The sequence below is a fragment of the Acanthisitta chloris genome, unplaced genomic scaffold (genome assembly GCF_000695815.1).
Source record: "Acanthisitta chloris isolate BGI_N310 unplaced genomic scaffold, ASM69581v1 scaffold3092, whole genome shotgun sequence".
In the NCBI taxonomy this organism is placed as follows: domain Eukaryota; kingdom Metazoa; phylum Chordata; class Aves; order Passeriformes; family Acanthisittidae; genus Acanthisitta; species Acanthisitta chloris.
Window position 1 is genome coordinate 64,500 of NW_008660868.1, and position 26,907 is coordinate 91,406.

Sequence of the window (26,907 nt, forward strand, 5' to 3'; positions counted from 1 at the left end):
CTTTCTCATAGGAAGGTGAGCTTTAGATACCACAATCCTGAGCCCTGAGAGGCAAATCAAAATAACACATCACTCATTTACTGTAGGCATTGCCTGACTTCATAAGAGTTACTCTGGGCTTAGTGCTCAGCTGAAATGGCTGATCAAATTGATTGTATTGCTTGCTAACCTGTCTGATTACCTCATCAAAGTGTTATGTGCCAGCCATGTGGACTCTCTTCACTGGGCAGGAAGGTCTGTAGTACAGGGACTGTGAGCAGCCTGTCCAAACAAAGCTGAAGATGTGATGCCACATGTTCTGGTTAGTGCCTTTTTGGACAACTGCTGAGCCTGTGTTTGCAGGCTCTCAGGCTGTGTTCCTTGGGAGGCTCCTCCTGAGGACAACTGAATTTCCTCATCTTTACTATAAAATGGGGTAGGGTGATGTGAATATGGGTCTATTTTCCAATTAGTGTGCACCTGTAAATAGAAAGTAGTAGAAAACATGCACACCGAAGTTACTTGAAAACATGTAGCCTTGGGGGTTTTTTTGTTTGGTTTTCAGGGTGTGTATGTGTAAGTAGAGGGTTTTGTGACTTTTTAGTGTTGGATTTAGTTTGGGATTTGTTTGGGGTTTTTGGGGTGGGGTTTTTTTCAGTGGGTTTTGCTTGTTTTGTTTGGTGTCTGTTCCTAGAAAACAACGCTAAAGCCTAGTAAAATAGATACTAAACGGCACTGCAGTTTTACTCCAGTCCTTGCCTGCAGGATGTAGACTGGCCAGACCTGCATGCAGATGGTTGTCAGTTCACTCAGACATAGGTGAGAGGAGAGAGTGGTTTTTATCTGCCACAGGCAAACATCAGACTCCCAGCATCTGATGACAGGTTGCTATGTCACGCTCTACAGTTTTGTTTCAACAGAAATTCAGTGTGTTGTTTCACTGAATGACTTTGTCTTCTCTCTATGGGTGAAACTATTGCATTTATGGACCAAAAGCACTTTCACATGCTTACAAAAACACATCTGGATTGTAGTATTGGAGAGGAACATCATATGCCAAGAAAGAAAAGAATTTTGTCATGAGTAGCTTTCACAGTATCAGATCACAGTATCACACAGGTACAAGATCATGAATTGCATATATTAGCTATCAAAGTTGGTGATCTTTGCACAAGATGTTCAGGATAATGCGTATCCTAAGGAAAAATATCTCTGCATCAGTAGTCATTACTGAAGGACGCACTGGGTAGTAGTTTCTGAAGTACATTGCAAGTGTAACATGGCTTTCTTTATTCCCTTTGCAAACTGGCATTGTTTTGGGGGAGAGGAAATGCAAAGAGATACTGGCTCACACGAGTGAATGCCGCAGGTATATTTTTGGGGAATTCAAATATTTGAGGAAAATTGAGAGGAATACAGATGGCATTTGAAATAGACATTGAAATATTTATTACAATGGAGCTTCTCTGCTCAGATTTCTTTTGCAAATAATATTTAGTATTTTGGTGAGCAAAGTGAGGAGTGCCTTCCTTTGGTGTAAGACACTACTTGGGTTCGTAAAGCCAAATTTCATTTTGTTTTTGTGATGCGTTGATTCTGCAAGTTACCACTAAATGTTTCCATTATTCAGGTGCTTGGGCTGTGTTTGATTCATCTAAATGTTAGCAGTTATTATTTTCATCTTGTACCTTGGACTCTCAGTCAAGGATCAGCCCCATTATACTGATTGCTGTAGAAATAATCTCCAGACACTTTGCAGTCTGGGCATTTGAAGGATGATGCTTCATAATCTTTACTAAGAAAGTTAGGATGTCGTGACTAATAATTGAAAAATCAAGACTGCAGAGTGCAATGGCTCACTTCTTCTCAGCAAAAGAGTCTTGACTCAGACAGTAATAGGTTAATTGCCACATCCAGAAATGAATCCTAATGATTCCCTTTAGGAGCTATTATCACATGTGGGGTTTTCATTGAGCTATTTATAACTGTAATCTTTGGTTTCAAAGCTCATGTAACTGTTCAATCCGGCAAAGGGTTTCAGAAAGGTAATATCCTGCTCTCATCCTTAGGCTTTACTAAAAGTAGAATTTTCAGTTCTAGTTCAATCAGTCAAGCCCCTGCTATTTTCGGGCATTATTCCAATCTAACACAATTTGAATGTCAAATGTCTTGTGTTTTGTGCTCACAAGGCCCACAGGAAAGTCTAGACACACACACAGAAAAAAAGAAAACCCCCTGCATTTATCATAGGAAGCGTATCTTCGAATATATCAGAAGATCTGTTCTTTTTCTTCTCTGTTCTTCTGTGACTAGACTGAATCACGATTGTAAAACAAGAGTCTGTTCAGCCAGGTTTGTCTCTTCTGTTTCCACCTGGAATAAATTGCATAAATTTGCACAGCATTGTCTTGGCATAGGATCCTAAAGTATGTCTTAATTTTACAGTGGCAGTATTGAAAGTTCGCTTGTCAGTGAAGTCTGTCTGTATCTGTCTCATTTGTCTGCATATTGCATCCAATGATTTTTTCCCTTTCTGTATTAACCCAGGTGCCATGTTGTTCTCCTGTCACACTTGTCTGCATTTTGCAAAGAAAATGGTTTTTATCAATGGTTTTTTTTAGCGTAACACCCTTTTTATTTCTGTCAATTCTATTACTGTCAATTTGAATTTAAGGGGATTATTCAAGCCTCGTAATTTTCTTAATCCCTGGACAAGATATTCAAAGAACGGTAAAAGATCTTGAAGGAAAGTAGCATCACCTGAATTTTGACTAAAACTGTGTCAACTGTACACAAGTGACCTCATGTTGTTAATTTTAAAGAGTTTTCACTGTATAGTGCAGTCAAACATGAAGCAACAGTGCTACTTCTGTTAGCAGCTAGTATTTCTCTGATTCACCTAGAGACAGCTAGGCTGTACAGGAAATAAAATAGTAATTTGAAAAGACTCAAGTCTGAGATCTTGACTCTGTAGCTTAGACCCAAACAAGCTAAGTTTTTCTTCCTCTTTCGTTTTTCCTTTTGTGATGCTGAGATTTGGTAACCTTGCAAGGATGGGCAGTTTTCATCTCCTTGTGAGAATATGGTTTAGGTAATCAACAAAGAAGATAAAAGTAATTAAGAATCATCTGTGAGCATGTGCTAAGTACCAGTCACTAAAAAGTATTTCAGCACTCGATTTTTGTTTTCTAATCGTTGTACTTACTTGAGCTCAAGGGGAAAAACAAGTAAAATTTGTACTGATGACTCGGTGCTGCTGTGTGTGGACTGATTTCAACATTTAAGTTTCTCCATGGTGTTACAGTGTTTTAGGTGAGCTTTCATGGTCAGCAGTGTCAAGTAATTTCCTATATATTTCTAATTAATTCAAATTCTAATACAGCAGTCCTTCATTTATTGCTAAGGTATCTACAGAGGTATATTTGATTTAGGGGGAATGTGAGGTGTATTTGGAGAGCTGCTATGACAAGATGCTATGACTGAACCAAATAATAGAGGTGCTGTCAAATGTGAAATTAGGCATTTTCCTGATAGTTCTCTTGATATTTCCTCATTTTTATTGATAATTAATGATTTATTTGCATGTCACATTTGCCATTTTAAATGTTGAAATCAATATGTAGTGGTAGAGAATACACATTTAGAGGTTGCTTTTGCCCGCAGGTACTCACTTCCTCATAGCTGGATAGACATGCCACCCTAGCTTTTGTGTCCTATGCTTTGTTATGGGAAGTACTCTGCTATGAGGAGAGGCTGAGGGAGCTGGGGTTGTTTAGTCTGGAGAAGAGGAGGGTCAAGGGTGACCTTATCACCTTCTACAACTCCCTGAAAGGAGGTTGTAGTCAGGTGGGGGTTGGTCTCTTCTCCCAGGCAACCAGCAGTAGGACAAGAGGGCACAGACTCAAGCTCTGCCAGGGGAGGTTTAGGTTGGATATTAGGAAGAGATTTTTTATGGGGATAGTGATCAGGCATTGGAATGGGCTGCCCAGGGAGGTGGTGGATTCACCATCCCTGGAGGTTTTCAGAATGAGACTGATGTGTCAGTTAGTGCCATGGTCTAGTAACCACGGTAGGGTTGGACATGATGATCTTTGAGGTCTCTTCCAACCCGACTGATTCTGTGATTTTATTATACTACTGTGGCCTGGCTGTGAAATACTCTGTACTAGCCCACACTAGGCAGCAAGTGGGTCTTTTAATTTATTTTTAAGGTCAGATATCTCTCTTTAAGAGCAATAATGATAAAAACCTGAGGTCTGACTGAATATTGTTAAACTGCCATGCCAACTCGTTTTCTGCCTGAGGCCTACTGGACATGATCCAGTGATAGTATAATCTGTGGGATTTATCATTTTTTTTTATTGCTATCTAACCACATCAGGGTAGGTTGTCTATGCTGTCTCTTCTACCCCTTCGGCAACTGACAGGTTTCTTGCCTTTGTTTGATACCAAAGTACAGTGTTCCGAGCAAATAGGGTACTTTTTCGCCATTTGCTAAGGTAATGAGCATCCCTGTGTTATAGCATGGTGTGCCTGCCATTTATTGTGGGGATGGATGCTGGTGCAGTCATGTCCATATCCAGCTTTGTTGGCTGGAAGGTTTTCTGGATTCCCTCTAGAGATAACAATATTCATCTTTTAGGAAAGAAGTGGCATGCAGAGCTACCACAGTAACTTGAGTATGACTAAGGACCTTTTGAATGTCTTAAAGAATAATTGTAGCTTTGGAAAATTAGGCTGTAGTGTGCCCAGAGGATTGACCTGTGGGAGTGACAAAAGCCACCACTGTTGGACAGAGCAGACAGGAAGGAGAGCAAAAGCTGTGCTGCTGTATGTGAAGGGTCATCGCACTCAAATGTGTGCTGGTTTGTGAAGCTGAAAGGCAAGTTTGGGGAAAGATGTCCCCTTTCCCCTTGCAGCATCCATAGCCACATGGGAGGGACTGCAAAATGTGGTCCCAAGTGACAGGTGGTATCCTGGGGTGCGCAGCAGAATACAGAACATGAAATGTCGCGTCTGCTTCAAGACATGGGGTTTTTTTAAAATAGGAGTCAACAATGTTGACAAGATCACTGTCTTTTTTGGAGTGCTGGCAATTTTGTTTGATGCCATGCAATGTAAATACAACACTTGTTTTTGCCTAAGCAGCCCTGTAATTTATTGAGAAAACCCCCTAATTTTGTTTTACTGTATTTCTTTTCATGGTAAGAAGTGCTATATAGCCGAAATGCAATATATGCTTCTCTCCTGTGTTTCTGTTGTTATTCCTAAACCCCTTTTTAGTGTGGGGGCTTAAGCCACTGTTGAAAACTGCTGGCCAGTTAAATTAATGAAAGAGACCATCAGCTCATTTAAAGTAAGCACCCATTTGGTATTTCAGCAAGTTCTGGCTCTTTACAGAAACTCCAGGAACCTGCATATTTATTTAGCTAGTTAATGTGTTTACTTTTGTAGAGACAGCCGTCCAGTGATCTTTCTGCCTAGGTGTGCTTGAAGCTTAAGTTGCAGCCTGAAATGAGTAACGCTTCAGCACCTCTGTCAGGAGCACAGTTGAAAGAGGACGAGAAAAATGGGAGCAACAGGAGATAAAGCAAGTGTAAAAAAAGAAAAAATCTAGAAAACAGAACACCTGGAGGGATGGGGAGGAGGAAGAATAAAGAAGAAAGAAAGAAGATCTAGGAAAAAAACTTGAAACCTGAAGCCTAGAAGGACTTTGGGCCAGAACAGTTATCAAAGAGAACATGTAAAAGCATCTATTCTCCGTGCTCTCTCCTTATTGCTAGAGATGGAAAAGGAAAAAAAAAGAGAAAGCTCACTTTCTTTTTTTTGCATTTTCTAAAGATAGACTTAAAGGCAAAGCTGCTTATCCAATTTTTACTAGATATTTAAGTCATTACTGTAACACTAAAACTGCCCTTTAATTGCTGCACCATAATTGTAGGTATTTGTTTCTTATACTGCTTAAGGTCATATAAAAATGAATAGAGGTAAAAATAGGTTTGTGTTAAGTGCCTCAATTTTGAAACTGTTTTCTGCTAGCTATCTGCAGAGACAGTACTTTCCCTTTAGTTTCCTGGTTTAGCTCTTCAGCAGATATATTTTTTAATTACCAAATTGGATTTTAGCAGGTGTAGTCAGCTGACGCATTATGAGTATAAGAGATTAGTGTTTAATCCTTCTTTTTATTACAGTGTAGAATGGTATACTTGGGAAAGTATTAAAGGTGCATTGCATACTCCAGAGTACAGAAATGACATTTATTACTGAGTTTTCTTTCAGCTAGCATCATTTAGAAAAAGCTGGTGCAGAACTCTGCAGGGGCCTATAGACTCATCTATAGTGAAACTGCTTTAAACAATACAGTGGAGGTAAAGGGAAAAAAACCTTTTTGTGTTTCAAAACAAAAACAGTTGTTGAAATATAAGTACTTCCCCTTCTTGAAGATCCTTATTCTCATTTTCTGCATTTTATTTTTTCTAAAATAAACACAAAAGGGGTGTGAAAGCGCAGAAGATCTTTGTGCCAGTGAGTGGTAGAGGCAAGGACTGAAAAGGGGCAGTGAATCAGATATAATTTGGACTCTGTTTGAGATACCAGTCCTGTGTTTTGCTGATGGCTGGTATTCCCGTACTGAAAAGCTGCAGAGGCATTTCTGTCGAATAGAAAGAACATTATCCCCATTTTCATTCTGGCATGCCTGTTACGACTTTGTTCTGTAAACAAAGAGGATTATGGGAACTGGAAACTAGATGGCATTTTATTAAAGAACTGTGTGAGTCTTTTACTGTGAATGTAAGAATTGGGCAGTCTGGTGATAGCTACCTGTGAAAGAAAATACTTTAAAAATAGATCTAAGTGTTTGAATTATTCGGGTTTATGAGGAGGCAGTCCTGTAATGCAGGACAGAGTATGCACCGGACTTTAATATTTCCCAGTTTTATCCTGCAGCAAAATAATTTAAAATAAAAAGAATCTCAAAATGCAACTGTACAAATTAAGAATGAAAAAATAAAACGTTGCAGAAATAGGGAGGGGGAGATCTATGTCCACTATTTTTCTGTCATGTAGGCTGCCAGATTGCTTTGAAAGGATGTTATTTTAGGAAACATGCCTATTTATCTATCTAGAACTAGTAGTCTTGAGAGTGAGGCAGGAGAGAGAATTTCGTTGAATCATCGTTAGAGTAACCAGCACAAATTATTTTTACCAGCATATCATACAACTTTTCATAAAACTTTATAGCTTTTTCACAGTAGACTACTCACTTAGCATCCTTATTCCACAGGGCGAAGTCGTATATTAGTACTAGAGTTTACCTAATGCCTACTACAGATCACTCTGGAACTGCTTTTGGTTAATGAAAAAAGCGTACCGTAGGTATTAAACCCAACTCTTGCAAATAACTTTTCCTTTTAATTATTGTTTTCCTAACTGAGTAGACACATAATTAGACAAACAGTACAGCATGGAAATGTGGAAAGTTAAGCTGCTGTTAGTCAGGTCATGAAACACCTAAAGTTGGTAAGTATGTATGTGCCCCTGGTTTTACCTTTGTTGAAACCTTTTGGTGTGGTACATTTTTCACCTCTTGAGAGCTTCATAGCCTGACTTTCACGTGGCACCATGTTATAAAGCTCATGAAGACAAGTGGAAATGGGAATGAGAAGCAAATGGCCATATTTGGCCCTTAGTAAGTGGCGAAACTCCAGCTGGGTTTGTGTGACCTGCTGAAGCAGCCCTCTACTCGGTGTGAACTGGGGTGGCAGAATGCAGTGCTCAGTACAAAGGCAGAAGTTTTCGAAAGCAATTACTGAATTAGCAAACTTGCCTTGCAGAAAGTGGTAAGTAGTTGCCTTTTGGCAGCCAGGATTTCATTTGTAGTGTCGCAGGTTGGTTATTCCAGAGAGGTTCAAAATGAGTGGCACTTTGAGTTTTTTCTGGGTGTGCTAGAGTGCATGAATATAAAAGTAGAAAAGAAAAGGGGATTAGAAAAAAAAGACTAGAAGAAGCTACACTGGTGTACTGAAGTATCTCTAAAGGATATAATGACAAACTGAATTACAGTACAGGTAGGAAAATGCCATTGCCTAATATAACTTGATTACGTTTCAGATTTATTTTGAATCAGCAATTTCGGTAGCTAGTTTTCTCAGCTTATAGGTAAGAACAAGACATTTTTCTGGATGCTGTAGACCACCTAGGTATCAAAAAATCAAACATGAAATAATGTTTTTAAGCTGGTTTCAGGAAGTTCTCAAATCAGACCTACTTTGAAGGTGCTGCTGGTGATGGAAAAGGCAGGTTAGAATGTAGTTCAGTTATTTGTGATTGTAGCAGTTCACCGTGATGTCAAAAACCCACTTCTCTTGAAGGTCATCTATAATTGTAGTAATGGATGTCTCATGGGCATTTCACATGCCACTCCAACAAGCCATGAGCTGAAATATGAGCACTGAGCACTGTGTTAGTAGGACTAACAGATCATCTTACTGATACAGAAGTAACCAACCTGAATAAATTACAAATTTATAAAGGGGGGGGGCCTGGTATATGAGGCTTTTTTTGGTGCAGTTTTCTCCTGCTTCTCTCTCTCTGAGAAATAAAAGACTTGTTACATACAAAATGTTCTTGGAGAAGGTAGTGTTCAGATATTAAGCATGCAGATAGCTAGACAGTTCAAGCCGAATGTTTCCATATAATTTCTCATTCTGTCAAAGGTAAAAGTGGTGTCTGGCAGGTAGTTGTGTCTAAGCTACTTTCTTATTCTGTTCAGTTTGTGTGCTGCAGTATGATCCCAAGTGGATAAAATATCCCTAGGTTTTCCATTTTATGATGCGCACTCTTAACTGTATTGCTGAAATACATATGTTGTTAGCACTTGGAATTCACTGCAGTTTCCATAATGTCCTCTAAGTGAGGCTTTGCCTTGAGGTTGATGCTTAACCATTGAGAAGAGCATTCAAGAGGAGTGATGTTGTTCCAGCAGATGTGTGGAAGGAGGTACGCTTGTTTGTTTGAATGCATGTGGATGTTATCTAGAAGTGAATTGAATATTTTCTAAGTGCAAAAAATCCAGGTGGCAAACTCTGCAGTTTGTCTCACAGTCAAAGCGAATATCGAAAATTCTTTGTTAATATTCTATATTGTACAAAAATGTGTTAATGAAAATGGATTTTAATAATATAACCCATTGTATGATTTTTCGCTCAGTCCTTGCTTGGGTCAAGTAATTCTGGTGTTGTTTGCCTAAGTAAAAAAGAGCAGAAGTAGGTTGTCAAAGAGTGCAGACCAACATGAGTAGCTGAAAAAGGGGTTTTATTGTCTGAGAAATGGTTTTAGGTAACTGAAGATTACTAGTAAGGCACATGAGTTTAGACATGTATTTTAAAGGTACTATGAATCATTCATCTTGTTAGACCTGAACACGAGTGGTGGTGATCTCTAGTGCGCTTTAAATGAATTTGCATGTCTAGTTCTTAACGTTTTGTACACTACACGTGTACACATATGTTGTAATTACTTCCATGCAAGAGTGTTAAACTGAAAGCTCACTTTAACACCAGAGAGCTGTAGATGTTAATTTTAGAATGATGTAGTCCCAGCAGTCTTCTTTTATTCTCTCTTAATAGTTTATACTTGTCTTGGTTTTAGGACAAGAAAAGACTCACAAATTAGGATGCTAATGGTCTTTTGTCTTTGGGTCTAATGTTTAATAATAATCCTACACTAATACCAAATGCACTTTTTCTTCTCTTTAAAGACCCTAGTTTTATAAATCCTTGTGCAGTCTTATTTTGAGCTTGTGAACTAATTGCACTTACTCCCATGCTGCATATTACTGCTTTTGATATGACCAAAAGTATTTTCTTTAAAACTAAAAGTTGTGTTTCAGATTATGATTGAATACTTCCTAAGGATTTCAAATAATATCCTTTTAAAAAGCAGATACCTTTCAGAAGATGCACATGATACTCAAATGAGAAATACTTTAAAATCCATGAGTTATTTTTGCAGGTTGTGATACTAACATCTGATCATTTATGCAGAGTGTTAATAAAAACTAGTAAAATCAGATACTTGAAACACATTCTACTGCATATGAAATTGCTAAGATGCTGCATGGTATATCTAGTTAACCTTCTTTTTGAATGAAAAGAATCTGTGTGATTTATCTGTCAACATAAAGTGACTTATGAGAAGCATGCCTCCCTTTCCTGTGGTTGTTAGAAAGAACATGGTTCCATAAACAGTCATTATTCACAATAAAAAAAACCAAAAACTCTGTAGCATTTTTGCAAAAAAAAATTTGCCTAAAAACCTACTGTCAGAAATCACTCTTTGTTCATACCAGTTGAACACTGAAAAATGAAGCAAAGTGATGTAAATCGAGTTTACAAGACTGATAACCATGCAGTTGGGGGGAGAATAGCTACTGCACAACCTGTACTCTGTCAAGGGAATTTAATTATAGATGGTTATACTTGAGTATAATTTGTTAATGTGTGCTCCTTGCAAAGGGAGAATAATTCTCACAGAGCATTGGCAATTTTTTACCTTTTTACCAGGATACTGTCAAAGGAAAGGGATTTTCATTGAATTTCATAATATATAGTCTCCTGGAAGAAGAATATCAATGATGTGGCTAGCAGGGTGTTTTTTTCTTGGTTTTATTTTTTTGCCACCGGAGTGTGTATGTAAGAAGATGGGGTGAAGAAATCCACATCTTTATGAATTTGAATATCTGAAATACAAATACGTTACTGTGCAATAATTGGGGAATAGTTTTATTTTGCAAAATATTGTTGTGCTGTCTTAGTCTTTCGGAACATAGTGGCTGTAATAGTCATTTTAGCTTTCATCATATTGTAAAAACAACAATGATCAAAGTTTATATTAATATTCATTCTCCTTCCCACTCCCTCCTTTGGAGAAGTAAGTCTGAGAAGAGCTAGAGGTGAAGCTGGCTCACTCTTTATCCTTTTAGACAAGACACTCTTTTGAAGAGCAGATTTTGAGAGCAGTTGTAGCTGAGATGAGAGGTCAGCAGAGGCACAGAGCTATGGGTTATATTCCTGGCTGGTCTTGTTGTCTTTTCCCCTGTAATCTCTTAATGTGAACTGTTTCTGAGAGTTTTGTTTGTGAATGGTGATGGCACTTGGAGGAGGCCCAGCTTCCTCCATGCCTCTGAACCTAAGTACGAGTAGCACTGTTTGGTCATCCAGTCATTAAGTTCTTAAATCATTAAATGTTGACTCTTGAGTAAGCTCTTGAACATCACTTATTTTTGTGCCAAACAATACAGAATATCCAGCTCCAAAGGTTGGCCAGTCAGAATTACAGAATTAGGGCTGTGGTAATGATTTCTGGGTACTGGAATAATTGTTTTAACTGGTAGTTTTGTATCCTTGTCTTAGAATTGTACATTTTCTCATATGGCTGTTGCATTTCAACATAGTGTTGCAGTAAGTTGACTCAAGCTGCAGGGCTCATGTTGAAGAGAGTGGGAGATCAATGGGATGGTCAACAGTTGGGAGCTGGACCTTCTGTCTGCCCATTTTCTCCTCCAAACCAGAGGTTCTGTCACCTTCTCCAAATCCTGCAGACCTGTGGCCTGTTGATCATAGGAAAGGAAGTCATTGTATTTGATGAATCAGGTAGGATGGACTTGAGGAGCCACAGGGATTACCTAGAGAACAGTTGATATGAAAACTTATGCAAGAGGCTGAGTATTTATTAGCATTTCAGAAAAGCAGTCTCTCTGCTTATGAGAAAGACCTGAGGTGACATCTCCAAGGAGGATCACAGGAAGAGCCCTGCTGGTGAGGCTTCAGCCTTTTACCCAGGCAGATTTGTACTTCCTGGGTTCAGTGCTTTGTGGACATAGCATGCTTTTCTCCCTGAGGTGGGGCTGGCATTTCACAGAGAAAGACCTTCAAACTCTGTGAGCCTTCTGGAAAGAACAGGATCCCAGCCCAGTCCAGAAAAATCAGTATTAAGAAAGTTGATGCTGTATCATTTTCTTGGAGGAGTGCTGTGCTTTGTCTCATTTTTGTACCGAAGGACCGTTTTAGAGTACAGTCTTTTCTGTCAGGAGAGGGAAAATAGGGCATTCTGGATAACTGAAAGGGTGCAATAAGGAAACAAATTTAGTCTGTCATCTGAACATCAGCTTGGTCCTTGAAGTTCAAATACAAAAAAGTATGACTCTTCTCAGTACCTTCCTAAAAACAGTGCATTACAGAAGAAAGCATATGATGCATGACATTTAGTAGTGATTTTTCTTGAGAGGGACCTTTAGGTTTTGAAGCTAAATAGTTTGTGCATGGTTTAGCACAATATAAAACGTCCAATAACTGAAATGAGGCATAAAGCCTCATTTCATCTTCACTATGTGGATTTCAGCACAACCTTCATAATGATGTTTTGCACTTCTATTGCCCACACAATCAAAATATTTCATAATGCTTTGGAAACATTAAAGGATGATCATTGGTTATAAAAGCACACTTTGATTTTTTTTTTTTTTTTTTACTTAATATTATTTGCAGTAGCCCAGAAGATAAGTGGTGGTGAAAAGAAATAGGTAAAGAAAGCAGTAACCTGTTAATAGTTCTGTTTTGTGCACTTCACATCATTAACTATATGATGAGTGTTACTGACTTCTTGTCCCACTGTGCATCTTCCAGACAGGACAAAAGAATGGAGGGAGGGAATTGCTCAAGAATAGGCAACTCGTAAGTAGATGAATGGACATGTGTGGGTTTCTGCCTTACCCCTGTGGGCAGAGAAGGTGCTGGAAGCATGGTTGTGTTTGCAGTTAGGGTTGCAGTATAATTAAATTCGTTGAGTGTTTTTAATGAATTGACTTGACTGGATCTTTCTGAGACTTTGAGGTGCAAATCCCTGCAGCTGTACACTGGAAACCGACTGAAACGTAGCATAAAACATGGAAGGAGATGGTTTTCTTGCTGGTGGGAGCAGTGGATCTTTGGGAGGGAGGCATTCTATATAGGTTGAAAATCTCTGCCTAGCAGTCCACAGAAGAATATTGTTGTGTGGACTGACCCCTAAAGTACAAGTCTTAACTCAAATTGTGATAATAACAGCACCAAGATTGGTCTTTCTGCTTCTGAATTTGTTCTTAATGCATTTTATGTCACACCGAGTTCAAGTGGGTCACTTTCTCAGGTTTTTTTGTTTGTCATTTTGTGTCTCTTTTACAGTGAGGTTTCAAAGTTGTGATGGCAAAAAAATACACTTCGGAAGCAGTGAGCCAGAAGATTTCAGAGTAGGTGAAGATGGTGTGGTCTATGCAGAACGAAGCTTCCAGCTTTCAGCAGAGCCCACAGAGTTTATCGTGTCTGCTCAAGACAAGGAAACCCAGCAAGAATGGCAAATGAGAGTGAAGCTAACCCCTGAACCAGCTTTCACAGGGGCTTCAGAAAAGGTAAAACAACAACTAAATGCTACCTGTATAAATGTATCTCTGCAAGCAGGCCTAAAAGTAGGGGTTTGATTCTGCCTATCATACACCTCTCCATGAGGCAGCTTATTAGTGGCCACCTAGTGCCTGCAAAGCTGGAGCTTTAGAAGGAACTTTTCTATAGTCTTTTATTCTGTAGCTTTGCTAAGGCATGGAAAGACATGCCTATTTAAGTATATAGGATTCATTTATGTTTGAGCTTTTTGTTTGTATAGTTTGAGATTTATACCTGAATTTAAGTCTCACACAGTCATTTCTTTAGTTTAAATTGCTTGAAAGTATTATAGTATTTATTCAAGCAGTTAAATATAACCACAAAATAAACAAATCTGTGATAGAATGAATCAGTCACATTTATTAGATGGGAATTGTAGATTCACAGCAGTAAGTAGGAAAGCATTTCTGGCAGGGAATATTGGCTTTGTCTTGTCCCTTCATAATCAAATTGGAGATGGTAAATTATTCATGATTCCAGCACTACTTGGTAAGGAAGATAGTCTCCCTCTGCTGGAAGCTGCCGTAGGATAAACCATGTACTACTACAATTAGCAATGTATTTACTTTAGGAAAGCATATTAAGTTGTCTACCTTTTTCTGTTATATTCTTTGCTGCCTGCTGTGTCTTGCCTTCTATTTTAAAGTGCTTAGTTTACAAATAAAGAACAAAATTTATTCATAGATTATCATACCTGTAGTAGGTATGCATTAAAGATTTAAGCATAATGTCAGAATAGACTGTGGTTATGCAAGACATTTTTCCTGAAAACACACTGGAGACCAAAGCTGCGTAATCTGAGTTTTTTGTTTGCATAATTGGTGGTTGTGTTGAATCTGCTATGTCATGTTTTTAACAAAGGAAATACTGACATTTTGTTCATAAAAGTGTAGTAAAAGAGCAGATGTTTAGATAAGCCAGGGCATGCCCTGTTCATTCCAAAGACACAGTTTGGGTATCCTTACCATCAACAGAATACAGAGTATTGGAATCTGGCCTTCAGTTGGGCATCTGTTTATACTGCGTGACAGAGGTGATTAGATAAAAAAGAAAAAATGTTTTCTTTTAAAGGAATTGGAAAACATTTTTTTTCATCCTGTCTCCAAACTTAAGCAAGCTAGCTGTGTGTACTGTCATGCAAGGATGAAATGACGGCAGATACGGAAGGGAATAGGAAGGGAATGTTGACACCCAGCAGAGATTAATGCCCAGTGTGTAAAGTGGGTCATCTACTGCATCCATCATGGCTGACATAGGTTTAAAATAATTACAGCATTAATTCTATGGGATTTAATAGGGTCATAAATATTTGAGACATTCCTTACCAGTATGTATTAAACTTCTCTTGGAACTCAAATTATATTTTAGCACACTCAGATCTAAATTTAGTGTACAGTAGCACATTACCTGAACTGAAGTTCTAGCTAATGAGAAATACATAAAGGCATACTATTAAAATCTGCAAAATATTAACTACTTTTCAGAAAGTGCAGAATGGTTTACACAGTAGTGCTGTGTTATAAATGGTTTACAATTCCATTTCTCCTCCAAGTCAAATAAGGGAAAAAAGGAGCTCTTAAAATTTTGCAGTGCAGTTGTAAATAATATTGGCTATTTCCATACTTCACTGTGAATGCAAATGAAAGTTCTGTGAACACAAGGGAAAGACAGCCTTTCAGTCAATTATGTAATTGTGTCTGAGTTATTTTTTAACGTCTACTAGTAATTCTCCTTCTAACATGTGCTTAATTTTATCTTGTACCTGGGAAAGGACCAAAAGAAAATTGAAGACATCATATTTCCATGGCAACAATACAAGAACAGCAGCCCTCTAAAGAGGCAGAAGAGAGACTGGGTTATTCCTCCAATCAACCTACCAGAAAATTCCAAAGGACCATTTCCTCAGGAATTAGTTAGGGTAAGGAAGTTAATAGAAGTGTGGTTTCAGTGATCCTTAGAGAGCTCCTGAAGAGATTTTGTGTAAATGATGGTCTTGTTCATCATCCAGACTTCTGTCAGTCTTTTGGGCTGGTTTCTTGTTGCTACCTCTGCATAGTGGGCTGAGCTGCATCGAATTTCATGGGTTTTTAGTTGTCCCTATGCTTGTGTACTGGTGGAAGGTGACACAGGGTGGTAAATTTAATGACTTCCTTAAGTGATTAAGGGGTATCTCTGCTGGTTCAGGAGTTGTCCAGTCTACTGCACTGGAGTTTTCCACCTGGTGAAGGGTGTGGGCGTGAGCAGGAACAGGAATGCACCAGGAGACAGAAGGAAACAGGATCTGATGGGGTGAGGACAGCAGTTGTTGCACAGGGCTCTGCAGCACAGACGTGGCCATTGCAGGGAGCCCAGCACCTCTGCTGTGCTGGCTGCCAACCATGGTACTGGCTGGTCATGATCAATTTGTCGGAGCTTGGCAGAGCATTAGCACAAGTTGATGGGATACAGTTTTGTTCTGTTCTGTTGATGTGCATGCTGGTGATTCACCTGCTCCTTACAGATGCACTGCCCTTCAATTTTTTTCTTGGAAGATGAAAGAAATGTTCAGTCTTTAAAAAAACGCACCAGGTTTCCAACGAGCTGTTGCTGGTAGCGGAAAAGAGTATGTAGTTTTGGTCTGGGAAGATACAGGAGAAGGGGAAAGAAAACAAAGCAGATTTTTTATTTCATATGTCATGTTATGACAGTATATGTTTTGTCTAAGACCTAAACAATTCTGCTTAAGGTAAGAATACTTACTTGTTTTGGCTTAATATGATCTATTATGAGAAACGAGCAGGCATATTTTTACGTTTCTGAAAATTCATTGACCAGCTTTCTAGCAGAGTTCTCTTGAAAACGTCGAACTTCATACTGACACTATACCATTTCCAGAGTAATTATTTGTATAAGTTTAGCTTAAATATGGAGGAGAAGAAAACCCACAGAGCTGCTGCTTGTCTCAGCAGCAGTCCCAGCGATTCTTTGTAGCTAATGTAAACTTTATCTTTTTTGACACATAGATTAGGTCTGATCGTGATAAAAGCCTTTCGCTACGGTACAGTGTGACTGGCCCAGGAGCTGACCAACCTCCAACAGGCATCTTCATCATCAACCCCATCTCAGGACAGCTGTCTGTGACAAAGCCTTTAGACCGGGAGCAGATTGCTTCTTTTCATGTAAGAGTTTAATTTACCATAAATCAGATTATCAAATTGAAGATGAACATCTGCTTCAAACATGACTTGAGCAGCCAGCATTTAGTTTTCTATGAGATATGATTTGAAGAGTTTGTAGCAGATTTGTATTTATTGTACTTAATAAGGCTAACTCTTACTATGTTTAAGCAGCTTAAATACATTAACATACGTAAACAGTGATTAAATGTATTTAGAGAAAGTAATTTTAAAAGATTGAAATATGGATACTGTAGCTTATATTTCAAATGCAGGCCATTGATCACAGTCTCCACTGAATTGTATACTTTTCAAAAGTTTATTTTTAATTCAGCAACTTACATTAGGATGTGACTGCTATTAGAATGGCAGCAGCTGTGATTTGAGAAATGGATGGGAAGAATAACGTACCAATTTTCATTTTAGGGGCAAATCTAAGCATTTTAATGGAATTGTAAATTAGGTCTGTCAGCTTATGAAAATGATATTCTTTGCTCTAAAGAAATTGACAAAGTAGACCACAGATTCCAGCATGAGTGGAAAAGGAACATTTTAAGGAAGGGGGAGACCAGCCTGTGCCCTAAAGTTTTCTCTACTTTTGAGAAACCATGCTGAAATCATTACAGAAGGCGCTCAGCTCCTAGAGAGAGTTTTCTAGCATGTTGTGGCATTTGGAGCATGTGCAGCTCCCAACCAGAGGGCACAGCAGGAGGCATCTGGGGGAGATGAGTGGGGGAAAGGCTCTCTCAACAACGGCTTTGGCATCTGTAAGATTTTTACTGAATATTTGACATTGGCAATTCAAGGTTTACGGACTTAGGAATTTACATTTATATGAGTCGTTTCCAGAGTGGTGAGTTAATAATGCCCTTTTGCTCCTTGCTCCTTTCTAATAGATTGTAGCCATAAGATATATGTGTGTGTATGTGTATATATACATACATACATACATACAGATAGATATATATATATATATATGTAATGGGCATCAGCAGGACTGCAATAGGAGAAAGTTGCTCTTCTCCCTAGCAGTTGCCATGCTCTGTCCTAAATACATAGGTTTACATTTTCTGGAAGTACTGTGTTCCTTTTTTTTTTTCCTGTCAAATTTAAGATGATTTAGGTAAACCTGACTGTCAAAGTTAGTTACTCAGCTCTTTTTGACAATCAGAGCATTAAATTTAAGTATTTCAATATATTTGAAATTCAGTCCATAAACTTTAGCTTAATTTTAGCGTGGAATTTCAGTGTCTTTACTGACATTGATTTATCATAAACCCTACCTTGGTGTTTTATTCTGTCTATTTTTAATATGCATTCATGTCTATTCAGTATAGATAATATCAGTAAAGAATTTGTGAAAGTGGTGCCAGTATTCACTTGCTATCAATTGTTTATAAGTTCTTACCTGTTTAATATAAATCTGCTTATTTTTAGAGTCTGTTTTCTAATTATTAAAATCTATTATTTTAAACCTAATTATTGAAACCAGAATTATACATGACAGTAGGCACTGGTAGTAATAAAAATTACATGATCTAAAGTAACTTTCAGCAAATCAAAGAAGGAAGTCTGCGACTTAGAATAGTTTAGAAGTCTGAACAGCAGTTCCATTAGCAACTTGAGAACTTAAAAGGTCGATAGGAGGGAGCAGTGGCAGATAACAAAATACATTGAGCTAAAAATGTCTGGCCTGAAACTTCCTGTCACCGTTATTATATCTATTTGTGCCTGTATGTTGTGCAAATTTTAATACTTTTAATGATTTTTTTTGCAGCTGAGAGCACATGCAGTGGATGTAAATGGAAACCAGGTAGAAAATCCTATTGACATTGTTATTAATGTCATTGATATGAATGACAATAGACCTGAATTCTTACACCAGGTTTGGAATGGGACAGTCCCTGAAGGATCAAAGCCAGGTAATTCATGGGCTTTCGGGGAGCAGGGATGTCATTTTGAAGTATCATGTTTACAGTATCATTTTGAAGGTGATGAAAGGGGAGTGCCTTCAGACCTTGTAGTACTTTCAAAGATGCCTTTAGTGTGATGACCAAAATCTCAGATACTATCTTCTTATTTCACCTTATTTTTAGTGCACTTTTTGGCATGCTAGGATTCATTTGCAAAAGGCAAAATTACTATGTACATAAACTAAGACAGGGAAGTCTTTAAGAATATGACTTCTGGTTCATGTTTTTGAAAATCCTATTTATAACATCACAGTTCTTTTTTTTTTTTTTTTTTATGATAGACACTGACGTTCATTTAGTTGACAGGTCAGGGTATAAGAGAATTCTAAAATGTCACCAGATCCAGTTCTAGTTCTGATTCTTAGAGGCTTTGGAAATACTGGGATTTGAAATCAGTTTCATTTGAATTCCTGAGAAAACCTAAGTGTTGTTCAGGTCTCATTAAAATTCTAATCAGCTCAGACTAAAGTTTGCACTATGGCTGAAACTACTCTCTTAATTTGTCAGTAGTGCAAAATGAGTTTTTTTGATAGCTTAGCACAAGAAACGTGTTTTCTCACTTCGCAGTGTTGACTTGGTGTTTGAGATACATCTCAAAGACCTTTGAAAGAGTATTATTTATAATGATTTTCAGTCACTATCAGTATGTGCACCGAATCTGAACATTAAGTATATTTCCTTTGGCCCAATTAGTAACATTTGTATCTAAACGTGAGAAGTTTTGTCGTTACAGAAATGTTATTTGTGGCAGAATTGTAGGAATTCATTGTTTATGGAGCTTCTTCAGTTATAAGCAAATCTGATATTTTATAAACACAGAGTATTTTTATCTCCTCTTATGTATTTTAATTACTCAGTTGGTGAGTATTGAGTTTAGCTGGTTTGTTTTAAGTAAGTAAGGAATGTGCAGAGTTTACCAAAAGAAATACATGCTTTGACCATTGCTTGTAAAGTGATCTTGTGTAATCTGAGTATAAACTGTTTATATAACATCAGTTATTTATCCTGCTAGGAACCTACGTGATGACGGTTACTGCCATCGATGCTGACGATCCCAATACACAGAATGGGATGCTGAGATACAGAATCTTGTCACAGGCCCCAAGCAGCCCCTCTCCAAACATGTTTACAATCAACAATGAAACTGGTGACATTATCACTGTTGCAGCTGGGCTTGACAGAGAGGTACGGCAGGTCTTAATCCTGTGGGCGGAGTTGCACTTAATATTGTAAAATTGCGTGACTTGCAGGATGCTAGTGGATGAGAGGCTGGACATGAGCTGATAATACACACTTGCAGGCAGTCATATCCAGGGCTGCATCAAAAGAAACGTGGCCAGTAGATTGAGGGAGGTGATTCTCCCTCTCTGTTCTGCTCTTGTGAGACCCCACTTGGAGTACTCCTGGGTCTTCAGCATAGGAACAGGATGTACCTGCTGGAACAAGTCCAGAGGAGGGACATAAAGATGATCAGTGGGCTGGAGCACCTCTCCTATGAAGACAGGCTGAGAGAGTTGTGGTTGTTCATCCTGAAGAAGAGAAGGCTCCAGGAAGAACTTGGAACAGCCTTCCTGTACCTAAATGGGGCTTACAGAAGAGGTGGAGAGAGACTTTTTACAAGGACATAAAGTGACAGGACAAGGGTGAATGGCTTTAAACTCAAAGAGGTTGGGTTTATTTTGGATGAAAGGAAGAAATTCTTTACTGTGAGGGCGGTGAGACACTAGAACAGGTTGCCCAGAGAAGTTGTGGGTGCCCCATTCCTGGTAGTGTTCAAGGCCAGGTTGGATGGGGCTCTGAGGAACCTGGTGTAGTGGGAGGTGTCCCTGCCCGTGTCAGAGAGGTTGGAACTTAGATTATCTTTAAGATCACTTCCAGCCCAAACCATTTTATGATTCTGTGAAATACTTCTCACCCTCCTCAGTCTGACATTTCTCCCTTTCTTCACCCTGTTGACTCTGGTCATTGTCCTAGGCACAGAATACAAAAGCCCAGAGGAGAAAAAATTACGATAGGGATAAAAACTGGACCTAGGCATTCTGTACATGTAGTCACTCTTGGTTCCATGGGGTCATGTAACAGATCTTGTCCCATAAGGCTGTTTGCTTTTAAGGAATAAATACACGCAGATAAAGACCTCAGGCCTGGGTGCTGACATGGGAGCAGCTCCAACCCTTTCCTCTTGCTGAGTTTTGTGGGCAAAGAGTAGACAGAAAATGAAATTATCTATTTGTTTTATTTCTTTTAGAAGCTTCAGGAAAGCTTTTGTCCTCTCTCTATCCTCTTCCTTTCCCTTCACAGAGAGCTTGAAAACATTTTAGGTCTTCTGGATGCTGTGTTGCGGTGTTTGCAGTAATTTCATTATCTGAATTTTGTGTATTAAAATATACCTGATTTCAAAATTTGAAAAACACGCTTCTAAGAAATAAACCAGTCAGCATTGGAAACTGCATAGATACAGACTTGTCTCAAGGGCAAGACATACATTCAAAACCTTAAAAAAAAAGAACAGTAACAATAAAAATAAATAATCTGTCAGTAAATCACTGCTACTTGCTGGGCAAGTCCCATTTTGTCTGCACAGCTCTTCACTGTGCCCACCACCGGAGAAGGAGGGTGCCAGGTCCTCTGCTCTGATTCACCCATCTGTGAGGTTGGGAATAAAAATATTGCCCTCCCAACTCCAGATCTGTCACATGGACTAACTGTGCTTTTGAACCACTTGAAAACTTCACAAGAGATAAGCGTTATTTTATAAACAAGCTATAAAATCCAAACAAATCTCTTTCCAACACATCTTGTTTCAACTTCTGTTTTACTAACCTCATTTTAGCTCATTAAATCTGAAGGTTTTTTAAACTGAATTTGCTGTTCATCTTTTAGCTGTTTATTTAGAGTTATTTAAAATGGAGAATAAAAATGCTTTCTGATGTTCTGGGTTGGCTATTAATATTCTGATGCATTTCACTTTGAAAGGGGCAATCAGAAGATTTGAAAAGCTAAACAGACTGTTAGATACTGCAATTAATTTTAGAGGTTTTATGAACATTCATTCTATTTAAGTTGGTTTTGAAGAGAAGGGATTTGAGGAAAGGAAAACTCTGAACTTTACAGTATTTCCCTAACGAATTAAAAGAATGATGGGCAGCTCTGCCCTTGTTTTTAAAATCCCCTGGTCATCTTTGACAGATGAACTTTCAGAAGGATGTAGCAATAATTCTTGAGTTTCATCACATAGTGACTAGCTGTACTGGAGGGATTTAACTTGGAAGAAACCAGCTGCCTGTGGAGCTTAGGCCCTCATGTTAACACTTGGAGAAGCCTTGTCATTTGCCATCAGTTTTCTTGACGGATCACTGTGCTGGTACCCAAATGAGCATTTGTAAACATTTCTTAAACATGTCAAGTATTAATGATTATCATTAAATCATTCAGATATTAAATTAGACTAATATGAGATAAAATGGTTTCCTTCCAAAGCCATTTCTTCGCTTCTTCCATTTCCTGAGTTGTCAGTTGTGGAAGTCAAAATGACCAGATGTCTAGAAAGCCAGATCTGAATTGAGCAGATCTTCTGACAGTGGGCTGGGGAGCGCCTTGTGACCTTGCACAAGGTTCTTTGTTGTCCATGAACCCCAGCTGGGCTGCTCACTTCTACCATTCCATCTTTTTCTCTAAGTCTTTCTTTCTTTGTGAAGCTCTAATTAAGCTCATAAAATACTAGACACAATTTTAAATTCTTAAACAATGTGGCACTTAGAGCTTCACAAAGAAAGAAATTCTTTGTGAATTTTAAATTCTTAAACAATGTGGCACATTATTTATGGGAGCTTAAGTGTTTTAGGCATTCAAAATAAAAAAGGGGGTCCCTCTGATAGCATTCCTCATCTGCTGGTATTTCAGATTAACATGCACAATGCATTATCTGTGCTAACATGCAGAGAGACTTGCTTAGGTAAGGGAACTCAGCTAAAGGCAGAAGAAATCTTTCACTTGTTATCTCAAAAGATGCTGTTTCATGAGATCCAGCTGTTCGTACTTCTTCCGCTGTTGCTGTGGAATTCACTTCAGCATGAAAACATCTGCCTTACTGCTGGAGGTGCTAAGGAAGTCAGGCAGGGTACTTAAGTTTACACACTGACATTCCTGCCTCACGTGAGGTTAATTCAGTGAAGTGCTCTTTTATTTGGCCTGTGTTGAAGTGGAAAGATGTGAACTGATGAGGTCTGTGCTCTTTCTTGAAACTGCCAGTTCATTTTTGGATGTGTTGCTGCTAAGTCTCTGTTGCAGGCTGCTGACACATGCTCCATAGCTTATTCCTGGCTGCATCTCAACACCCAGTAAAAGGAGAAGACCCACCTCCCCCAATTTCCCCGTGCTTGGAAAGTTGTATACTTGTTCATTTCTGAAATTTTGTTCTCAGCAGTTCATCTTCTTTGTGGGACTGCTGGGAAGAGGGGAAAAACCCCAAACAAATAAAAACGTATACACTGTACTTTGGGGTACTTTCGGGGGAAAGTTTCTAGTGCGCTGCTTGGAATTAAATAAGAAAACTGTAGGGTAGCTGAGTCTCCATGTAATAATAATGGAGTTTCCTTAATGAAATTTGCTTCTTGGGATCAATGTGTTAAGACCCAGATGAATCAGAAGCACCTGCTGTTTCAATAATATAGAATCATATGGCAGCGAGATTCACTTCAATACTGTTCTAGATTTTATTGTTCACAGTAAGTATATTTTTTTTTCTTGAATTGAAGTGCCAAAAGTATTTCTTTTGATTCCCTCATGACTGTTTCTCCTGTTGGTGTCATTAAGAAAACCTTTAGGATGTCTGTTTAAGCCATTTGGAGGTCACTTTGCAAGTATATTTTCCAAGTCAGAATTCGTATACATATTTATGTATTATTAAACATATATGCTGCATTTCTGTATACATAGTAGTAGTCCTACCTTGTTAAAGAATCACGGGGTGCATATATAACAATACATATTTGGAGTGTCTTGTAATGGTTTCTGTGTGAAAGAGGGCATGAGCATAAGTTATCTTCAGTGGGAGATAAAGATTCATACAGCTTATTTCAAAAACTTTCTGTTCAGTGACTCATATTTGCTGCTTGGAAGTGTGCATAACTGTTAAATCTCTCGTGTCTGTCATACTGTCTGGCCAAAATTTGAAAGAAAGTTAGATATTAATAGTGGAGTTGTCCTTGCTTTTTTTTTTTTTTTTTTTTGTATCAATACCTGTAGTTTCTTTTTGTAAATTGTTTCCATGAGAAGTAATCTGTCATATACCCTGGGTTTTTAATAATGGGAGAAAATACTGTGCCAAATGAAAAAAAACCCACAAAAACCATAAAAATAGATTTTCTTGAAGCATTTTTATTTTGCCAGAAGGTTTTTGTCAGTGTTAGTAAACCATTCATGAAAGTGGTATTTCAAAGTAATAGCAACTCCTTATGTTTGTGCATTTTCTTTTGGGAGGAACTGAAGGATAACACCTCTCTTCAAAGCAGGAAGATAAACTGGTAAATGTAGGAGCAGGCACAGTACTTGCATGCAACAAGTTTAAAACTTTTCAGCAACTCTACACAGAAAACATCTTTCTGTTTTGGGGGTATTTTTTCAGTAGAACCTTGTCAGTGTTGTTTCAAACAGCTAATTAGTCTGAGGTCAGGTCTCTGCCAGGCATTTCTGGTGCTTGAGGTACCCTGGCCCTGCGCCAGCTGTGGAGGGGGGAGTGAGAGCCTGGCTCCGGGGCTGTTGGCGATGGTGCGCGCGCAGGAGGGGAGGGGGGCACAGCTGCCATATTCGGCCGGGGGTGTTTAACATTTATAGAAGTAGCACGTTGAGCACTTCCCTCCCCCTTTCTCCCGGTGCCCTTACTTGTCTCTGTTAGCCTTGACATCTTCGGTTTCCATAGAGATCACAAGAAGTTGCAGCAATGGTTTTATACTTGGGCTTGGCTGAAACAAAACCTTGGCAGTTGTGACTGTTTGGCCGACAAATCTACCTTGGCTCAGTGCTCTCAAATGCTTTTGAGGACTTACCCTGTTTTAGTATAAACTGCACTCTGGGTTCTTTTTGCCATTTGTCAAGTGTTAGTTAAACCTGTGATCATAATATTAACTGTATAAAGTGGTTTGATTTTTGAGAGTAGGGAGCAGTCAGCCTATCCTTATCTTCATGATATTTGAAAAAAGTCGAACAGTGGTTCAACATAGCTAGATGAAACCTGGTGCTGTATTCCTGTGGCACAAACTTTGCTCCTGTCATTTCGGGTGATGCTAACTAGAATAAACAGTGTGATAGGCTCCATTGCTTAGCGAAGTGCAATTTTGGGAACACCTGCTGTCCTATGGTAATGTTAGTTTTGTCTAAAACTTATGTTGTCATTTTGTGTTTTAGAAAGTACAACAATATACATTAATAATTCAAGCTACGGACATGGAAGGAAACCCAACATATGGTCTTTCAAACACAGCAACTGCTGTCATCGCTGTGACAGATATCAATGACAATCCTCCAGAGTTCACCGCCATGACTGTAAGTACAGGATGCGAGTTACTGAAGGTTATACATATTTATAACTGTTCTCCACTTTTCTCATTATATTCACAGACAGTAAATATTTATTACTTATTTAATACTGTACTGGCAGGCAGAATTTAAATATGTGCAGAATATATATCCTTTAGATACAGTATTCTGCTTTGGCCAAAAGGCAAAAGCTGACAAGGGAATCAAACCATCAGTTTTCTGGATGGCCTCAGGTAAACTTCATTAGACAAATTGTCAGAGCTCCAGTGGAAAGATATGCACTCTCCTAATTTGATGAACGTTCAGTATGGTGTGGCTCTTGCATGCTTCTCCAGATGAGGTGAAACGTTCTCTTGGTTTTTGCAGTTCTATGGGGAAGTACCAGAAAACAGGGCAGATGTGATCGTAGCAAATCTGACGGTAACAGATAAAGATCAGCCCCACACACCAGCGTGGAATGCAGTGTACCGAATGACTGGAGGAGACCCGACAGGCCGATTTACCATCCTGACCGATCCCAATAGCAATGATGGGATGGTGACTGTTGTAAAGGTAAGAGATGCTTGCATTTCAGAGAATTAAGCAGAGATGGAATAAGTGGAAGAACATTGAAGGGAAAAGCAGTGAACTCCTGAGGCCAGCACAAATATGAAAAGAAAATGGATGGGCATTGTCTTGTGGAAGTTAGCAATCTGTCTTTTTGAGTTTTACCTTGCTTATGCTATTAGTACTATTCCAACCAAGCAGTTTTTGAAAATTACAGACTTTGAAGCTCTATTTGCCAAAAGTTAGAAATTAATCCATGAAAAAGCATTCACTTAGTATTTTTTGCTAGTTTAAAGGAGCGGCTTTCTACCTTCTGGCCTCCATTAGTACTCATGCTTGTTGTCTGCACATTTTATGTCAGGATGTTCCCATTAAGGAACAGATATAGACAGTCAAAGCACAATCAGAGAGGAAAAAAGTGATAGGTGGGAGGCTACTTCTACAAGAGACATTTAAAGACTGGCTATTTTTAAAACATCATTTAAATACCTTTTATGGAATAACCTGTCTGTCTTCATTCTCTAGCCAACACAGCTCTGTGTTGAGGGGTGACTTACTTCAAGTGATAATAACAATGTGGTTCTATAATTAAACCTGCCAAGCAGTAGCCACCTTCCCTCATGGCCCTCTGATAAGTGCCTCATCTTTGAGTTGGCCTGTTCTGGTTTTGGCAGATCCATTACAAAGTCAACTGTGAGATGCCAGTATTCCCATTTGGAAATTAAAACATTCACTTTTTTTTTCTTCATTGTTTTCCTTTTTGTTTCATTTTGTTTGGGGTTTTTTGTTTGTTTTTCTGGTGTGTGTGTGTGTGTGTGGTTGTGGTTGGTTGGTTGTTTTTTGGGGGGGGGGTTGGGTTTTTTTCAATTTTCTCAGTATGTAGGTGACAAAAAGATAGGACTTTTGTACAACTGTAATGGTAACTCACACTGGGTTTTTTTAAGAACCGTCTCTGGTTTATAACTGCTCTTCCCCAGAGGTACCAGTTGTTATATTGCAGTCTTCCAGCACTCCTTTAAGCACTCACACTCAGGAAGAGTTGGAAGTCTGCCTACAGTTTTTATTGGCAGTGCAATGAGTTGATCTGTCAACCTGTAATGAAGATTGGACTGTCTCTTGTCACTGACTTCATACTGTCACGTGCCAACTGTCCCTGTAAGGTACAGGGTTTCTTCAAGTCTAAAATCTGTATGAGTAGTACAGTGCATAGTGCTGAGGTGAATCAGGTCTCCAGGAATG

General features: G+C 38.7%; 1 protein-coding gene across 1 annotated transcript in view; it reads left to right on the plus strand.

The window, feature by feature from the left end:
* The window catches only part of CDH2 (cadherin 2, type 1, N-cadherin (neuronal)), a gene marked incomplete at its 5' end in the record, with an annotated part of 108,929 nt that overhangs the window by 56,237 nt on the left and 25,785 nt on the right, over nucleotides 1–26,907 (plus strand). The window contains 7 exons of the mRNA XM_009069978.1: nucleotides 13,203–13,426; nucleotides 15,229–15,375; nucleotides 16,460–16,615; nucleotides 18,390–18,534; nucleotides 19,598–19,770; nucleotides 24,991–25,128; nucleotides 25,489–25,674. Coding sequence (XP_009068226.1) covers nucleotides 13,203–13,426; nucleotides 15,229–15,375; nucleotides 16,460–16,615; nucleotides 18,390–18,534; nucleotides 19,598–19,770; nucleotides 24,991–25,128; nucleotides 25,489–25,674 — 1,169 coding nt within the window. The remainder of the gene's footprint in view (nucleotides 1–13,202; nucleotides 13,427–15,228; nucleotides 15,376–16,459; nucleotides 16,616–18,389; nucleotides 18,535–19,597; nucleotides 19,771–24,990; nucleotides 25,129–25,488; nucleotides 25,675–26,907) is intronic.